Source organism: Nerophis ophidion, linkage group LG05 (assembly GCF_033978795.1).
Source record: "Nerophis ophidion isolate RoL-2023_Sa linkage group LG05, RoL_Noph_v1.0, whole genome shotgun sequence".
Taxonomy (NCBI): Eukaryota; Metazoa; Chordata; class Actinopteri; order Syngnathiformes; family Syngnathidae; genus Nerophis; species Nerophis ophidion.
In genome coordinates, this window is record NC_084615.1 from 36,206,436 (window position 1) to 36,223,764 (window position 17,329).

At 35.5% G+C, this 17,329-nt stretch overlaps 1 protein-coding gene across 1 annotated transcript in view; it reads right to left on the reverse strand.

Moving 5' to 3' along the window:
• nbas (NBAS subunit of NRZ tethering complex) overlaps positions 1 to 17,329 on the reverse strand; it is a 383,924-nt gene that overhangs the window by 103,868 nt on the left and 262,727 nt on the right. Inside the window, exon 43 of the mRNA XM_061900721.1 lies at positions 12,257 to 12,367. Coding sequence (XP_061756705.1) covers positions 12,257 to 12,367 — 111 coding nt within the window. The remainder of the gene's footprint in view (positions 1 to 12,256; positions 12,368 to 17,329) is intronic.

The following is a 17,329-nucleotide window of genomic DNA, read 5'->3' on the forward strand; positions in this document are numbered from 1 at the left end:
TACACCTAATTTGAGACAAGAGCTATAGTGATGCAAGCTTGGTTATGCTTTAAAGTCATATTCAAAAATTGCGAAAAATACTTTTTACTGTCAACTGAGTTTAGTTTTTTAGTGATTTCTGCTGGTGGTGTGCTTACAGATTTTTTAACTGCAAAAAAATGTGCCTTGGCTCCAAAAAGGTTGAAAAACACTGGTCGAGAGCTCGGCAGAGTAACCGTGTAATACTATTCCATATCAGTAGGCTGCAGCAGGTATTTAATTGCTTTGGGGATGTCGGGAACATGGTTTGTCGTGATCACAATATGCAGACGACAGCGGGAGGCAGGTGCAGGTAAAAAGGTATCTAACGCTTGAACCAAAAATAAAAAAAATGCAAGTGCCGTTAAGAAAAGGCATTGAAGCTTAGTAATGGCTATGCAAAACGAAACTAAAACCGAACTAGCCGCAAAGTAAACAAAATAGAATGCTGGATGACCGCAAAGACTTACAGCATGTGTGAGCAGCAGACGGCGTCCGCAAAGTACATCCTGACATGACATGACAATCAACAACAAAATGGGAGCGTAAGACAAGAAATAAAACACTACACACAGGAAAACACCAAAAAACTCAAAATAAGTCAGGGTGTGATGTGACAGGTAGTGACAGTACACCAACTTTGAGACAAGAGCTATGTAGATGCATGCTTGGTTATGCTTTAAAGTCAAATTCAAAAATTGCGACGACTTTTTACTTTAGTAATTTCTGCTGGTGGTGTGCCTCCAGATTTTTTTCAATGCAAAAAAATGTGCCTTGGCTCAAAAAAAGTTGAAACACACTGATACAGTATATACACAAACATATTCTGTATATACACACACACACACACATATATATATATATATATATATACATATGTATATATATACAGTTTATTTATATATATATATATATATATATATATATATATATATATATATATATATATATATATATGTGTGTGTATATATACAGTATATATATGTATGTATATATTGAAAAAATGTGGGCACCCCTGCTATAGATGAAATTGCATAGCTATAGCAAAACAACGCAGCATAACGCAACCATAACATATCATATTTTAGCATGACATGACATAAAACGACATAACATGGTATACCAAGGTATAACATGACAACGCAAATATACACCGCAGCATAACACAAATGTATAATAAAATACAAAAGTACATGGTACTGTATATAAAATCATAACACAAAACAATACAACAGCGCAATGCATTGTAACGCAACCAAGTATTTTACAGGTTTCCGCACATATAAATTGATGGTACTTAAAAAAGATTTAATGCCCAAGTGTGCTGTATGTATATTCAGTACATGCAGAGATGGGCTGTCGCATATATAATGCATTATCATGCAGCCTAATGTAAAGCAATTCAACAAAATTCCCCGCTAACCCAATAATACGTAACGCAATACGACGGAATGCAACATCCATCCATCCATTTTCTACCGCTTATTCCCTTTCGGGGTCGCGGGGGGCGCTGGCGCCTATCTCAGCTACAATCGGGCGGAAGGCGGGGTACACCCTGGACAAGTCGCCACCTCATCGCAGGGCGGAATGGAACATAACGCACCATAACATATAACAATGCGACATAACGCAATATAATACAACAAAACAATGCAACATAACATAACGCAGCATTACAAAAAGCAATAATGCGACATAACATATTGGAGTGCAACTTATTGCAAAATGACATGACATAACAACATGGCATAACACAAATACAGTATATAACGCAACTTAACAAAAATGTAAAACATAACATAATAAAAACTATAACCCACTACAAAGCAATCTAATGCAATGCAACGCATCAAATCGCAACACAACATAATGGGAAGCTAACGCAATAATACGTAATGCAAAATGTTGCAATGCAACATACCGCAACATAACATGATGCAAAGCAACATAAAGCACATAACACAACGCAACACAAAGCAACAATGCGACAACGATGTGATATAAAACAAAGTAACAATCTATCATAACATAAGGCAACATTACACAACGGAACTTAACACAACGTAGCGCATCATATTGTAACATAACACAATATGTTGCAACTTAAAGGCCTACTGAAACCCACTACTACCGACCACGCAGTCTGATAGTTTATATATCAATGATGGAATCTTAACATTGCAACACATGCAAATACGGCTGGTTTAGTTTACTAAATTGCAATTTTATATTTCCCGCGACGTATCCTGTTGAAAACGTCGCGGAATGATGACACTTATGTTGACGCGTGCTTGTGACGTTATTGGTTGGAGCGGACATTTCAGCCCAACACCACTCACGGCTAAAAGTAGTCCGTTTTCCCCCATAATTAGATAGTATTTTGGACACCTGTGTTGCTGAATCTTTTGCAATTTGTTCAATTGATAATGGAGACTGTAAAGAAGAATGCTGTTGGAGGAAAGCGGTGGATTGCAGCTGCCTTTAGCAACCGAAACACAGCCGGTGTTTCTTTGTTTGTTGTGAAGCTTTAACACAGAGCGTTTAAGCAAACATGTTTCTCTACTTCAAACAGCAAGTTTTTGGATGGTAAAATTGTGATATTAAGTCGGCTCTTACCGGAGACTTGAGCGGATTATGCGACCTCCTCCTGCAGCTGTCAAAAAGGCAGCTGTGATCTTGGCTCCTCCATTGGCTTCTCTCAGAGACACTGGCAGTCACCGCAGCCCTCCGACTTTCAGGTATGACTTTATAATCTCACTAAAACGGCGTGGCGCAGTGGGAGAGTGGCCGTGTGCAACCCGAGGGTCACTGGTTCAAATCCCACCTAGAACCAACCTCGTCACGTCCGTTGTGTCCTGAGCAAGACACTTCACCCTTGCTCCTGATGGTTCCTGGTTGGCGCCTTGCATGGTAGCTCCCTCCATCAGTGTGTGAATGTGTGTGTGAATGGGTAAATGTGGAAGTAGTGTCAAAGCGCTTTGAGTACCTTGAAGGTAGGAAAGCGCTATACAAGTACAACCCATTTATCATTATAAAACACTCTTAACACAATAAGCACATAAGGGATTTTCTAGAATTATCCTAGTAAATGTGTCTAATAACATCTGAATCGCTCCCACTGCGGTCGCCTGGAGCCGTCGCCTTATTTTTTTATCTTATTTTTTTTAGTACTTCACTCTAACTTTCCTTATCCACGAATCTTTCATCCTCGCTGAAATTAATGGAGAAATCATCGCTTTCTCGGTCCGAATCGCTCTTGCTGCTGGTGGCTATGATTATAAACAATGTGAGGATGTGAGGAGCTCTACAACCCGTGACGTCACGCGCACATCGTCTGCTAATCCCAGTACAGGCAAGGCTTTTTTATTAGCGACCAAAAGTTGCAAACTTTATCGTTGATGTTCTCTACTAAATCCTTTCAGCAAAAATATGGCAATATCGCGAAATGATCAAGTATGACACATAGAATGGAACTGTTATCCCGGTTTAAATAAGAAAATCTCATTTCAGTAGGCCTTTGAATATAAAACAAATGTATAACACAACATACTGGAAATGTATAACAAATTATAAGGCAACATAATGCAATGCAGTGCAACAAAATGCAAGGCAACATAATGCAACACTAAAGCAATACCACACGATGCAACATAACATAATACAACTCTATCGCAAAATAACAAAACAATGCAACACAACAATACATCATAACATATCACTACACGGCGACGCAGCAAGACAATATGACATAAAATTATAATATATGACATAACAGTATAGTATAGCAAGACATAGAGCAGCACAGCACAGTGTCACAAAACATAACATTACAAAACATAAAATAGAAATTAAGTACAATTTAAATACAATACAATATTTAACTAACAACAGCGTCCATCGTTCATTTCAAACAGTGAAAAGTTCATTAATTAACACGAGTGTCATGCAAGTGTAAAAACAATTTATTCACTGTATCAATACTAAGCGTTTTTAGGTTTAACATTTGTACAGGTGTTTTGGGATGACAGAGACATACTATTGAAGGAATTTCACTTGGTTGGCTTTATTGTACAATGCTGTATGAGTCCACAAAAGCCAACTACAGAGGACAAATTTGTTAAAAGGAAGTAAACTTTCACCCGAACTAAAACATTTTCATGATTCAATTGATCAAAACATGAGAAACATATTTTGATATTAGAATTCTGTCCAAATCTGGATGAGAACCTAATAAAACGCTATTTTTTTCTGACCCAGCAAACACGCAAAAACACACCACGCAGAGACACACAAACCCACACATCCCCACAGGAATTTGGTGAAATTAAATTTCATTTTATTCATCATCATCTAGAAAGTTATTTTCCGTAAATTAGCTGAGACTTCCTGTGAAGACAGATAATTATAAAAAAATCCAGGCGTAAATATTAAAAATTGCTTACAAACAAATAAATGGACAAAAGTCCATGTAGACTATTAAACATGAAGACTGGATTTGCATCTTAAAGAGATGACTCAACTTTGTTTTAGAAAAAATGAAAAATAAATAATGTCCTGAACTCCACACCATTAAATTACATTAAAAAAAAAACATGCACACCATGCTGGATTGTAATTAGTCAACAAATTAGCACTAGCAAAGAAGATGCGGAAAAGGAGGCTGCTTCAGTTCAAACAGTAATGACACGCTAAGTAATCCTCACCACTCGCTTCCCTCCAGTTTCATTCCGACTGTCTCATTAGCACTCCAATTATCTTGGCTTGTGACTTTAATAGCATTAGCTTGGATAAGATAGCTAACAGAATATGGAGAGGAAGCAGTGATGCAAGTGAGAACGACTCCATTGGATTACATTTGCTTTATCACTATGTTTTTTATTCTTAATAAATGAAAAAGACTTTGGTGTTAAATCCCCATTAAAAAAACAGCCTCTTTGAACTGTATTGGAGAAAAGTTGAGCCAGCAGGAAAATGCCACATATTACTCAGCAGGATTGTGCTGGAAAATGTGCAGTCAAATTATTCATTTGCAATCATGCGTGCATTAAATTTTTTGCACAAATTGCCTGGAAAAATGATGTGGATTAAAGTTGTTTTGTGATTCTAAGCTTCAACAACTTTTAAAAAATGTTTGCTATAAATGAATACAGCATAGCATGACCTTTTAGTAAAAGGCATGATAAATCAATACATATTTATTGTATTAAATATCTATTATTATTATTTATTTTGTGGATATTCATAATTTATATTTTTATCTTGTGCAAAACTAGCCACTCATGTCTTTACTTTTTTAAATTCAGTAAAAAAAATGAACTACAAAGAAATATCTATTTAAGAAATATTAATGAAATTAGATATTAAATAATTCAAACAATTTGGGTGTTGGATTATTATTATAAGCTTACAATGAATATTGTACAAAGCATTCTTTTTCCTTTATTCGTATCCCTCTAAAATACTTACCTTATTTTTCGGACTATATGTCGCATTTTTTTCATACTTTGGCCGGGGGTTCGACTTATACTCCGGAGCGACTTATGTGTGAAATTATTAACACATTACCGTAAAATATCAAACAATATCATATATATAGAGACGAAGAAAATGTCAGCAATCGTCACACACAAGTCAGCAATCGTCACATACACGTCAACCAATAAGAATTCGGCGGGGGAGGGTCATGGCAGAAGTGCATCGTGGGTCATGGGATGCTAACTGCTATATGCTATATGCTACTGCCGTAAATATTAAAATGGATCTTTTTAACGTTGGCGGTAACTTATAAAAACTGAGAAGAGCTGAACAAAAATGGCACCAAAAAGGAAATCATGTACTGCAGATTGCAAGCTGGACGTAGTGAAATATGCAGCAGAACACGACAACAGGAAGCGGCGCATACCTTTGGAGTTGGCAGAGTTGTTTAGAAGCGACATCGAGGAAGAAGATTTCATCGAATTTATCGATTAGAAGTGACTGATTGTTTGGTAAACTTTTAGCATGTTCTATTTGTTATAGTTATTTGAATGACTCTTATCATAATATGTTAAGTTAACATACCAGGCACCTTCTCAGTTGGTTATTTATGCGTCATATAACGTAGACTTATTCAGCCTGATGTTCACTATTCTTTATTTATTTTAAATTGCCTTTCAAATATCTATTCTTGGTGTTGGATTTTATCAAATAAAATTCCCCCAAAAATGTGATTTATACTCCAGTGCGACGTATATATGTTTTTTCCCTTCTTTATTATGCATTTTCGGCCGGTGCGACGTATAATCCAGAGCGATTTATAATCCGAAAAATACGAAATATATATATATATATATATATATATATATATATATATATATATATACACACACACACATATACATGCACATACGTATATACAATTATATATACATAAATACATACATTTATATATGTATATGCGTATATATACATACACATATATACATAAATATATACATATATACATACATATACATAAATACATACATATATAGACATATATATATATGTATATACACATGTGTTTGACAATCATGTATACTTAAATTTTAACATACAGAGATATATATACATATATACACACATACATATATACATACATATGTATATATGTATGTAAACATACATATACATACATATATACATACATACATATATACATACATACATATATATATACATAAATATATATACATAAACACATATATATAGACATATATATATATATACACACACCGACATATATACACACACACCGACATACATATATATATATACATACACACACTTAAATACATATATGCATTAATACATACATACATGTATACATACATATATGTACATACATACACACATACATACATACATAAAATAATAATAAATATTTATAATAGAATTTAGATAATGATTTTTTTTAATATTGATATATATATATACACACACTTAAATACATATATGCATTAATACATACATACATGTATACATATATATATGTACATACATACATACACACATACATACATACATAAAATAATAATAAATATTTATAATAGAATTTAGATAATGATTTTTTTTAATATTGCTACTGTACAAAACATGTATTTTTTTCCTGGATTTTGATCCAAAAAACACGAAAAATCATCATGGAATATATTCAAAGTATCTTGTGAGTTGTTGAAATAATATTATATCCTCAAAATGGCATAATACAAAATTGTTATTGTTATTCTTGAATTTGTATCCCTCTAAAATACAAGGAGAAACAATTAGATATCTTTAAAAAAATAAGCTGGTAATTGACAAATAATAATTTTGTATCCCTCTAAGAAAATATATTTCAAAAATATATATTATTACATGTGTATATTCAAAAATTAATATACATTAAAATAAGTATTATTTTAGTATTAGCATTAATTTATTATTTTTTGAGAGGTTTTTTTGCTTGCTTGGAAAAACCTCAGTTCTCCTCAAACTGTTCTCCTTTGCCATCATTTTGTTCCCTTGCTGAGGGGATAATGGGCTTAAATAGCGCAGCATCAGACCTTGATTGAGCTCCTGTGTTTCTCGTGTTAGCATGCTGAGGCCAAAAGAGAGTAGTCAACTACCCTGTTGTGAGGATGATGAGCGTTATTTACAATTTGTACTTTGCCGTCAGCTGATGTTGTTCTCTCTAGTTCCTTTTTCCTCACTCCAATGTTGTGATGATGTTCCTCAATGAAGATCTCTCAAACAGTTTGTTCAGAGATTCACATAACTGCCAGCTTCTATTCGTCTCTTCTGGGGTTTCTTTTTTGCATTCTTTTGTTTTTTTTTAAGACCACCTGCTACAGCTGCTGACTTGTGTTGTGTTTGCAAGGCTCATTTTTAGTTGTTTGCGCAACCAATTAGTCTCACCACGAGAACCTATTGCATTTTTAATTGCAATAAAGACATTTTTTTATATTCATTCTAAATTGTTTTCACATCAGACTTTTTTTGCATTGAATCTAATAGTAACAAGAGAGTAATAATACATTATAAATAACATTATAATAAAACAACATTCTGCCAAAATATATTTTACTGTTTAACATTCTTAAATGCTATACAAGTGTGAAAAAAAAATGTGGGGGGTCTCCACTATTTTCTTTCCAAGGTTTCTCATTACGCCCAATCGGTTAAGTTTTTTCTTGCCCTGATGTGGGATCTGAGCCAAAGAGGTCGTTGTGGCTTGTGCAGCCCTTTGAGACATTTGTGATTAAGGGGCTGTATACATAAACTTTGATTGATTGATTGATAAACCATTTTTCTCGCACACTCTTGGCATTCTCTCGATGAGCTTCAAGAGGTAGTCATCTGAAATGGTTTTCACTTCATAGGTGTCCTTGAAGCTCATCGAGAGAATGCCAAGCGTGTGCAAAGCAGTGATTAAAGCAAAGGGTGGCTATTTTGAAGAAACTAGAACATAAAACATGTTTTGAGTTATTTCACATTTTTGTGGTTAAGTACATAACTTCACATGTGTTCATTCATAGTTTTGATGCCGTCAGAGACAAAATAGTCATGAAAATAAAGAAAACCCATTGAATGAGGAGAAGGTGTGTCCAAACGTTTGGCCTGTACTGTGTATGTTAATACCAATTACCGTATTTTTCGGAGTATAAGTCGCTCCAGAGCATAAGTCGCACCTGCCGAAAATGCATAATAAAGAAGGAAAAAACATATATATGTCGCACTGGAGTATAAGTCGCATTTTTTGTAGAAATGTATTTGATAAAACCCAACACTAAGACAAGACATTTGAAAGGCAATATAAAATAAATAAAGAATAGTGAACAACAGGCTGAATAAGTCTACGTTATATGACGCATAAGTAACCAACTGAGAAGGTGCCTGGTATGTTAACGTAACATATTATGGTAAGTCATTCAAATAACTATAACATATAGAACATGCTACATGTTTACCAAACAATCTGTCACTCCTAATGCTAAATCCCATGAAATCTTATATGTCTAGTCTCTTACGTGAATGAGCTAAATAATATTATTTGATATTGTACGGTAATGTGTTAATAATTTCACACATACGTAGCACCACTGGCCAAACTATGAAAAGAACTGCGACTTATAGTCTGAAAAATACGGTATTAATTACAGATTTTTTTAAATGTATGTATACATTTATGATCCTTTTAAAAATATATAATATATTACCATACAAGTATCTTGGCAGTCTAAGGGAAACTCTGTAGTCTCATCTGCTGCAGTGGCATTTGGTTCTGCGATCATTTTGTCTATGTTAGCTGCTACATGCTAACTTGCTGCACTGTGTGATGCTCTTGGGCCAGTGGCCCTGCCTGGCAGCACAAAGATTCAAAGAAACCTAATGAGGACAAGATAATTCACCCACTTCTTATCATTCCACTATGGCACGAACACGCGCAGGTGCTGAAAGCGCCGAACAGCGTTAATACTCTTGAAGGATGTACATGGCGATTTATTGATGCTGGAAAACTTATCGACTTAATTTTCATTTAGCGTCGGTTAATTGAACTATCGAATACCAGCCCCGGCCTAGTGATCCGGATCGATCCCCCCTACTTTATATTGAAGTATTAGCAATTAGCGTCTTGTGTTGTCCTGCTCATTGTGTGTGTGTAGCATAAGCTTAGCCATTATTTTTCCTCTAGTCCTCAAAAGATACTTGGAAGAAGCGTATTTAACTTGAATTTCATTTTCTAGCTACAATGGTGAGGATGAGTACTTTACAAGCGGCTTCGCACTGTGTATAGACCACTCATTTGTTGCAGTTTGGTCAAAAATTCGAACTGATATTCTGGCAAAACATGCCACTTGTGTGCCAAATGTAATTATGTCTTCCTAAGCATGTATCCCTTTAGAAAGAATATTTCACGGGTGTATAATCTTAAGCCGTGTAACCACCGGGACAGAGCTGCAGTAGTATAGTTTTCCATTGACTCAATGGTTCAAATATCCATTTTAGGTTTGCAGTGACATGCTGGAAGTGTTGTAATCTGTGTATAGGGTGGATATTGGGCCTAAGGGTGTACCTAATTAAATGACCTGTGAGTGTGTAGCATGCACATACAGTATGTGATCAATTAGCAAAAGGACAAATCATTACTGACATGCCTCACATCTAAGAGAAGTCATTTCAACGCTTTGCGGGCTGTTGCAGGAAAGCCAATAAATGATGCGGTTGTTCACGTCCCTAAAGGACCCTGCAGAAAACACGCACGCACGCACGCACACATCATTGTGTACTAACAATGATGACTACTCAGTGGCATAGTGGTTAGAGTGTCCGCCCTGAGATCGGTAGGTTATGAGTTCAAACCCCGGCCGAGTCATACCAAAGAATATAAAAATGGGACCCATTACCTCCCTGCTTGGCACTCAGCATTAAGAGTTGGAATTGGGGGTTAAATCACCAAAAATAATTCCCGGGCGCGGCACCGCTGCTGCCCACTGCTCCCCTCACCTCCCAGGGGGTGATCAAGGGTGATGGGTCAAATGCAGAGAATAATTTCGCCACACCTAGTGTGTGTGTGACAATCATTGGTACTTTAACTTTTAACACTATAGTCTCATGGACATCCTGCCTCTATCATCCATCACCTTACATATTACTTACACACACTCAACACACGCACACACGTATGTAAAAATAAAAAAATAAAAAACAAAATAAACAATAAACAAATAACAATAAATATTACATTGAACTATTATTAATAATTTACAAGCATTTTTCATTGTACTTTGCAGTGGTGAAAAACTGCACAGAGCTCGGTTTAATATTTTGTCCCTCTCATGTCACAAAATACCGGACCACTAAACAAAATATATAAAAATGTATATACATCTAAAACAAACAAAAAAAAATGTATTGATTAAAAAAACGTTTTATTAAAATACCTTCATTTTTTGTTGTACGTTGCAGTCGTGTAGAACTGCATAAAAAGTTGTGTTTAATATTTGTGTCTAATATTGTGTCATGCTCATGCCACCAAATAATAGAAAACACATATAAAATGTAAATGTATAAAACAAAAATTTGGAATACACACATAACCAGAATTTACCGGAATTGCATGTAATTGCCCCGATGCTGAAGCTCAACTGAAATGCTGATACAATGACTGTTAGAATAGTTTGACGGTTGAAGAGCTGACGCTGACCTAAAACTGAGCCTCACAAAGCGGTCTTTTCAAGTGAAAACATTCAAAATTAGCACAACAAAAAAGGTTAGCATACAACATTAGCATGTTAACACTCTCAGTTCACGTGAGTTATTTGCGATATTTTGATTATCTTACTACACCACTGCAAACCACAACAGCAATAATCACCATATTGTGTAACAAATACCTCTCATGCATTTTTGACAATTTTACCTGCACTACGAGGACATGTAATTTGTTTGTTTGTAAGCAACATAACTCAGAAGGTTATGTAAGGATTTTGATTAAACGTTCAGGTAAGTTCAGAAATTACGTCAGGAATAAATGAATAGATTTTGGGTAGGAACCGGATAATTTCTACTGTTACCTTACGTTTAGGTCACGAGGCTGTGTGCATGTGTGTGCTTATGTGTGTGCGCGTCTGTGTGTGTGTGTGTGTGTGTGTGTTAGCAGCCCAGCCTCCACCCACAGAGACCAAAAGAGTGGATGTCTAACAAGAGGGTTCAATCCATTCATTTTATTCTGGATAGAGTTAACTCTCTTGCAGCCTGTTTGGAAGTGGCAGACACACACACACACACAGACATGACAGATTTAATGTATCCTTTGATAAATTACCTCTGCCAGGAGGTTATATATTCACTGGGGTTTGTTTGTCGGTTCGTTAGCGACATAACGCAAAAAGTTACAAGTGGATTTTCAATCAAATTTTCGGAAATGTCAGAAAAGGAAAACGGAACAGGTGATTAGATCCTATGAGTGATCCAGTTGTTTTTTTTTAAAGCGTTCCCATTATTGGGAGATGGCAGAGGTCTGCGCTCTCTAAGTGCTTGTCTAGTTATCTTTGTGAAATACTTCCATTACAATTGAATAGATGGTTAATACAGTATACCTTAAAACAGTATTTGCTGTAGATCTTTTTGTAGGATGTCACTCATGCCGATGTCACTAATGTTGTGTCTAGCATCTCTACATTAGAGTCATACAGCATAAACTGTGTGTGTTTGTGTGTGCTTGTGTGTGTGTTTGTACCCGCTGTCTGTGAAAAGGAACTCCAGATGAGTCATATGGACCTCCCACAGAGGAACACTGTAGCGCTTTGCCAGGGACATCGAGATGCCGTACACGCTGTCATCCAACGTCCTGAAAGACACACACACACACACACACACACACACACACACACACACACACGCACACACGCACACGCACACGCGCACACGCGCACACGCGCAAACACACACAGAAACATTAAGGAAAGAATAATAACCATGTTACATCTCAGTGTGTAATCATTGTAGAATCGAACATATATGGCTGTTGTACTTGGAATCGTTACAGTCAATATTTATATAGATCAGCCCATTTCAACCATGGTTTGTATGTCGCTATGGAGGCAAGGTTGAGTGATTTAGAAGTACCTAAAACACTGTAGACCAGGCCTGAGCAATTATTTTGCCTCAAGGGGCCAACTATAGAGAAAACAAATTGTTTGTGGGCCGGTATATCCATTTATAGGAACACTCATACAAAACCTCCCAATAATGTCCGATTGGGAGCTATAAAGGTTATGACAGACTGCCTTAAAAAACTGATTGGAATTATTTATTTTTTTTCCTGAGTGAGACACCCAGAATGTACATGAAAATAAAGAATGTGGGATTTACAATACTAACTATGAACAATAAAACACTGAATATTGACAACATATGAACGTCACACCGCCTTTTGATCGACAAACACAGCGAAATATGAATGTAAAAGGGTAAACCATACCCCATCTACGATTGAATAAATCTGATATACCACTAAGCTTTAGAACTTTCTTGTAGAAATCTCCCTCCTCGTCTGTCCCTGACACCCACATTTCAGGCTGGTCGCTCTGGAAACACTCTGTGGAAACGTTCCACACCGACACTGGTTGATGCCTCTTCAGAGCTCCTGTGACTTAGATTACCATAGTAACTAATTAGATTACCATAGTAACTAGTATATAATGTAAAAGCGCAGATTTCAACCATTGAATTAAGTTGTATAGTTCAAGACTTACGGTCATTTAAAAACATAACTGCATATCATAATGGCAGCTACAGTTTCCATCTTAAAGTTTTTAGGAATGTCCGGGGGGCCAGATTAAAAATCTTAACGGGCAGCATGCAGCCCCGGGGCCTTAATTTACCCTTGTCTGATGTATATGGACGTTAGCTGCTAGGTAGCTATGATGTAAAGCAGCGCTTCAATGTTGATAGCTCCACTTTATCATTAGTTTTTAGGCTAAAATATGTACATTTTCCTTCTTCTGTATTTGTAGACTGTCGCATTGATACTGGAGTTGCTTTTAATCTCATTGTACTTGTGTATAGTGACAATAAAAGGCATTCTATTCAATTCTGTATTTAGGCTTTTTAAAGTTGCAAATGCTATGTACGTGTGTTGACTCGCGACATCCGTCTAAATTCTTACTACCAGCAATGTCAAAACTGTGCACCATGTCCATTAAGAAAAAAAATTCCAATATTTTTCAAAGGCAGTATAGTACCGTCTTTAATTCATTAGTACCACGGTACTTTATTAATACTGTGGCATTCCGTACAACTCTTGTGGAAAGTCTTTATTTCATAGGATATCATAGGACTGGAATAAATCTGTCACGGGGTCAAACTGTTACCATAAAGAATGGTCTGTCGCAAAAGTCTGAAAAGAAGCTAACCACTGTTAACAAAACAAAAACAATGTAGGAACATTTTAAACATTCTCTTGAAAAAAAGTTGCTTATTATGCACCTCTTACAACTCTAATTTCAACTCTCGCACAAGTTTAAAATGAAGCTAACCCCTGTTAAAAACATAAACAACTATCGTAAATTTTGAACTTTAAGCTTCTTTTTTCCTCCAATTAGAACCCTGCCACTTATAAGACTGTGCGACTAATAAATGGATATTGCTTCGCTGACAGCCATAATAGAAAGTTAAAAACCTTTTTTTTTTTTTTTTAAGTAAATATACTGAGAATGTGTTTGTGGTATGGCACCATCTTTTGGACTAGTTTGTGTCCTTCCATTTACCTGTAGTGCCTTTAACAGGAAGTACAATTGCCGTTCAGTCTTTTAGCCATCCTTAGCATTTATACTCGTATGAAGTCTTCATTCATAACTCCAAGCAAAGTTTGTAAGTTTTACAGTATAACTAAAACTGTTTGTACTTACTAAACTGTCCCATGTGTGATGTTTGTAGGAGTGTTTTCATGCATTAAGTAATGAGTCTAGCGTCAGTAGCATTAGCTAATATGCTAACACATTCAAGGGTGTCTGTGTTGGTATTATTACCTTACAACGGCATTCTTTTTGTATAGTTTCAGCTTCACAAATTCCTAAGTAAATTCACCAAGACATCATTGTGTCCGTATTGAGTCTGTTTAGCTGATTGAAAAGCTAGCTTTCGCAGATGGGTCCATGACAATTACTTCTGTTTTGTTTGATCAACCGTTTTACTGCCGTGTTACAGACACCATTTGGAAACAATTAATGTATGTAAAAAAACATTTACAGAATCTATCTATGTAAAAACTCATTTCACAGCGTATATTTCTGCAGTTTTTAATGTGTTGCGGCTAATACATGGAAACATATTTTTTCCACCTAAAATTTTGTGAGTATGGTTAATATACTGGCATGCTCTATAGTCAAGAAAAAACGGTAGTTTAAAAAAAAGAAACAACTTAGAAAATAAGATGAAAGAATGCCAACCTAAGCTAAATGTATGGCAATAAAGAGATTTGTCATACTTGGATATATTTACTTAAGCAAAATGGAAAGTTTATCCAGACGTATTCATCCTGCATATTCTCATTGCATGCCTACTAGAACAATAAAAAAACAAAAACAACTCAACTTTAATTTCATTTGGAGAAATAGACTCATTATTTAAGAAAATGGCATCATGGTGAAAAACTATAAAATGGAGGACTAAGAGTTATGGATTTTAATTGTTTAAATCCATCCATCCATTTTCTACCGCTTGTCCCTTTTGGGGATGCAGGGGGTGCTGGACCCTATCTCAGCTGAATTCGGCTGGAATGCGGGTTACACCCTGGACAAATCGCCACCTCATCGCAGGGCCAACACAGATAGACAGACAACATTCACACACTAGGGCCAATTTTTAGTGTCAGTGGTTCTATACTTTTTTTTTACCAAGTACCACCCCAGAAAGAACTTTGCTCACCAAGTACCACTATAATGACGAACCTAAAAATACAGAAGCGTTGGAGGCTTACATATTCATTACAATCAATTTCGCAAGTATATTTAATATTTTCTGCCACTGTAACATTACATTACACACGGTTGACTTTGAAGAGTAACACTGTGTTTGAATATAGCAAAATAAAACACTTAACTTTAATAAAGTGATTCTTGGCGTACCGCCAGATACAGCTCTGGTACCACTAGTGGTACATATACTACAATATGAGAATTACATATTTAAATAGTACCCTTAAATTGAACTGGTGGAAGTCATTGATTATAAATTGTGATTCGTTCTGGTATTCCATAAACAATATTTGAATAATTAAAAGGATTAAAGTTTGATGATTTGCAACATTCAAATGTAGAAGCTCGCTGTTAGATTATCAGACTTTCACAAGCAGATGTATCTTATTGAAATATGATGTACACACAATTTATCACCTCATCACATTCCAAAATGAAGGAACAGATTTGACACACAATCAAGTGACTGTATTATGATGGTTGCATGCAGAGAAGTATTTGGTGGTTTGTAGATCTAATGGATGCCAGAGGTGGGTAGTAACGCGCTACATCTACTCCGTTACATCTACTTGAGTAACTTTTGGGATAAATTGTACTTCTAAGAGTAGTTTTTATGCAACATACTTTTACTTGAGTATATATATATATAGAGAAGAAACGCTACTTTTACTCCGCTCCATTTATCTACATTCAGCTCGCTACTCGCTACTTTTTTTTAATCGATCTGTTAATGCACGCTTAGTTTGTTTTGATTTTGTCAGACACATATTCAAAGTAGGATCTACGCATTCCTGCGTTTCACCAATCACATGCAGTCACTGGTGACGATGGACCAATCAAACAGAGCCAGGTGGTCACGTGACCGTCACACGTCGAATCCGACTTAAAAAAGTTGAAAAACTTATTGGGGTGTTACGATTTAGTGGTCAATTGTAAGGAATATGTACTGTACTGTGCAATCTACTATTAAAAGTTTCAATCAATCAATCAAAAGTGTAAAGGAAAAAAGACACTTTTTATTTCAACCGTACTTCCCGTCAGAAGCCTAAAGGCTGATCGCACAGTTCCTGTCTTCACAATAAAAGTGCCGCTCCATCGCGCCTGCGCTAACAAAATAAGAGTCTTCGAAAGCCAACGCAAACAATCTAGCAAGCTACGGAGTTTGCCACCAATGTATTTCTTGTAAAGCGTATAAAAACGAATATGGAAGCTAGAAAAATAAGATGCCAGAAACCAACGACTTTCATCATGTGGTATTAGACAGAAAGGAGGAACTTTTTTCTCCTCCATTTGAAAACGTGGACGTTATCAGCACTACTGTCTGATTCCAATCAATGCAAGTCATCAGAATCAGGTAATACCCCAATTTATATTCTTGTCTTCATGAAAGATAGGAATCTATGTGTTAAACATGCATGTATATTCATTAAAACACCTTTAACATGTCAACAAAAACGGCAAAATATATATAAATGATATACTGTATGTATGAATGTATATAAATGTATATATATATATATATATATATATATATATATATATACATATATATATATATATATTTATACATATATATATATATATATATATATATATATATATATATATATATATATGATGTAGATCACCTCGACTTGGTCATTTATTAAGTAATTGATTAACGTTGAAAAACTTATTGGGGTGTTACCATTTAGTGGTCAATTGTACGGAATATGTACTGTACTGTGCAATCTAATAATACAAGTTTCAATCAATCAATCAATCAATCAATCAATCAATCAATCAATGCTTACTGAGCCTATGGTGCTGTTAAGTTATTGTGGCTCAGGTTG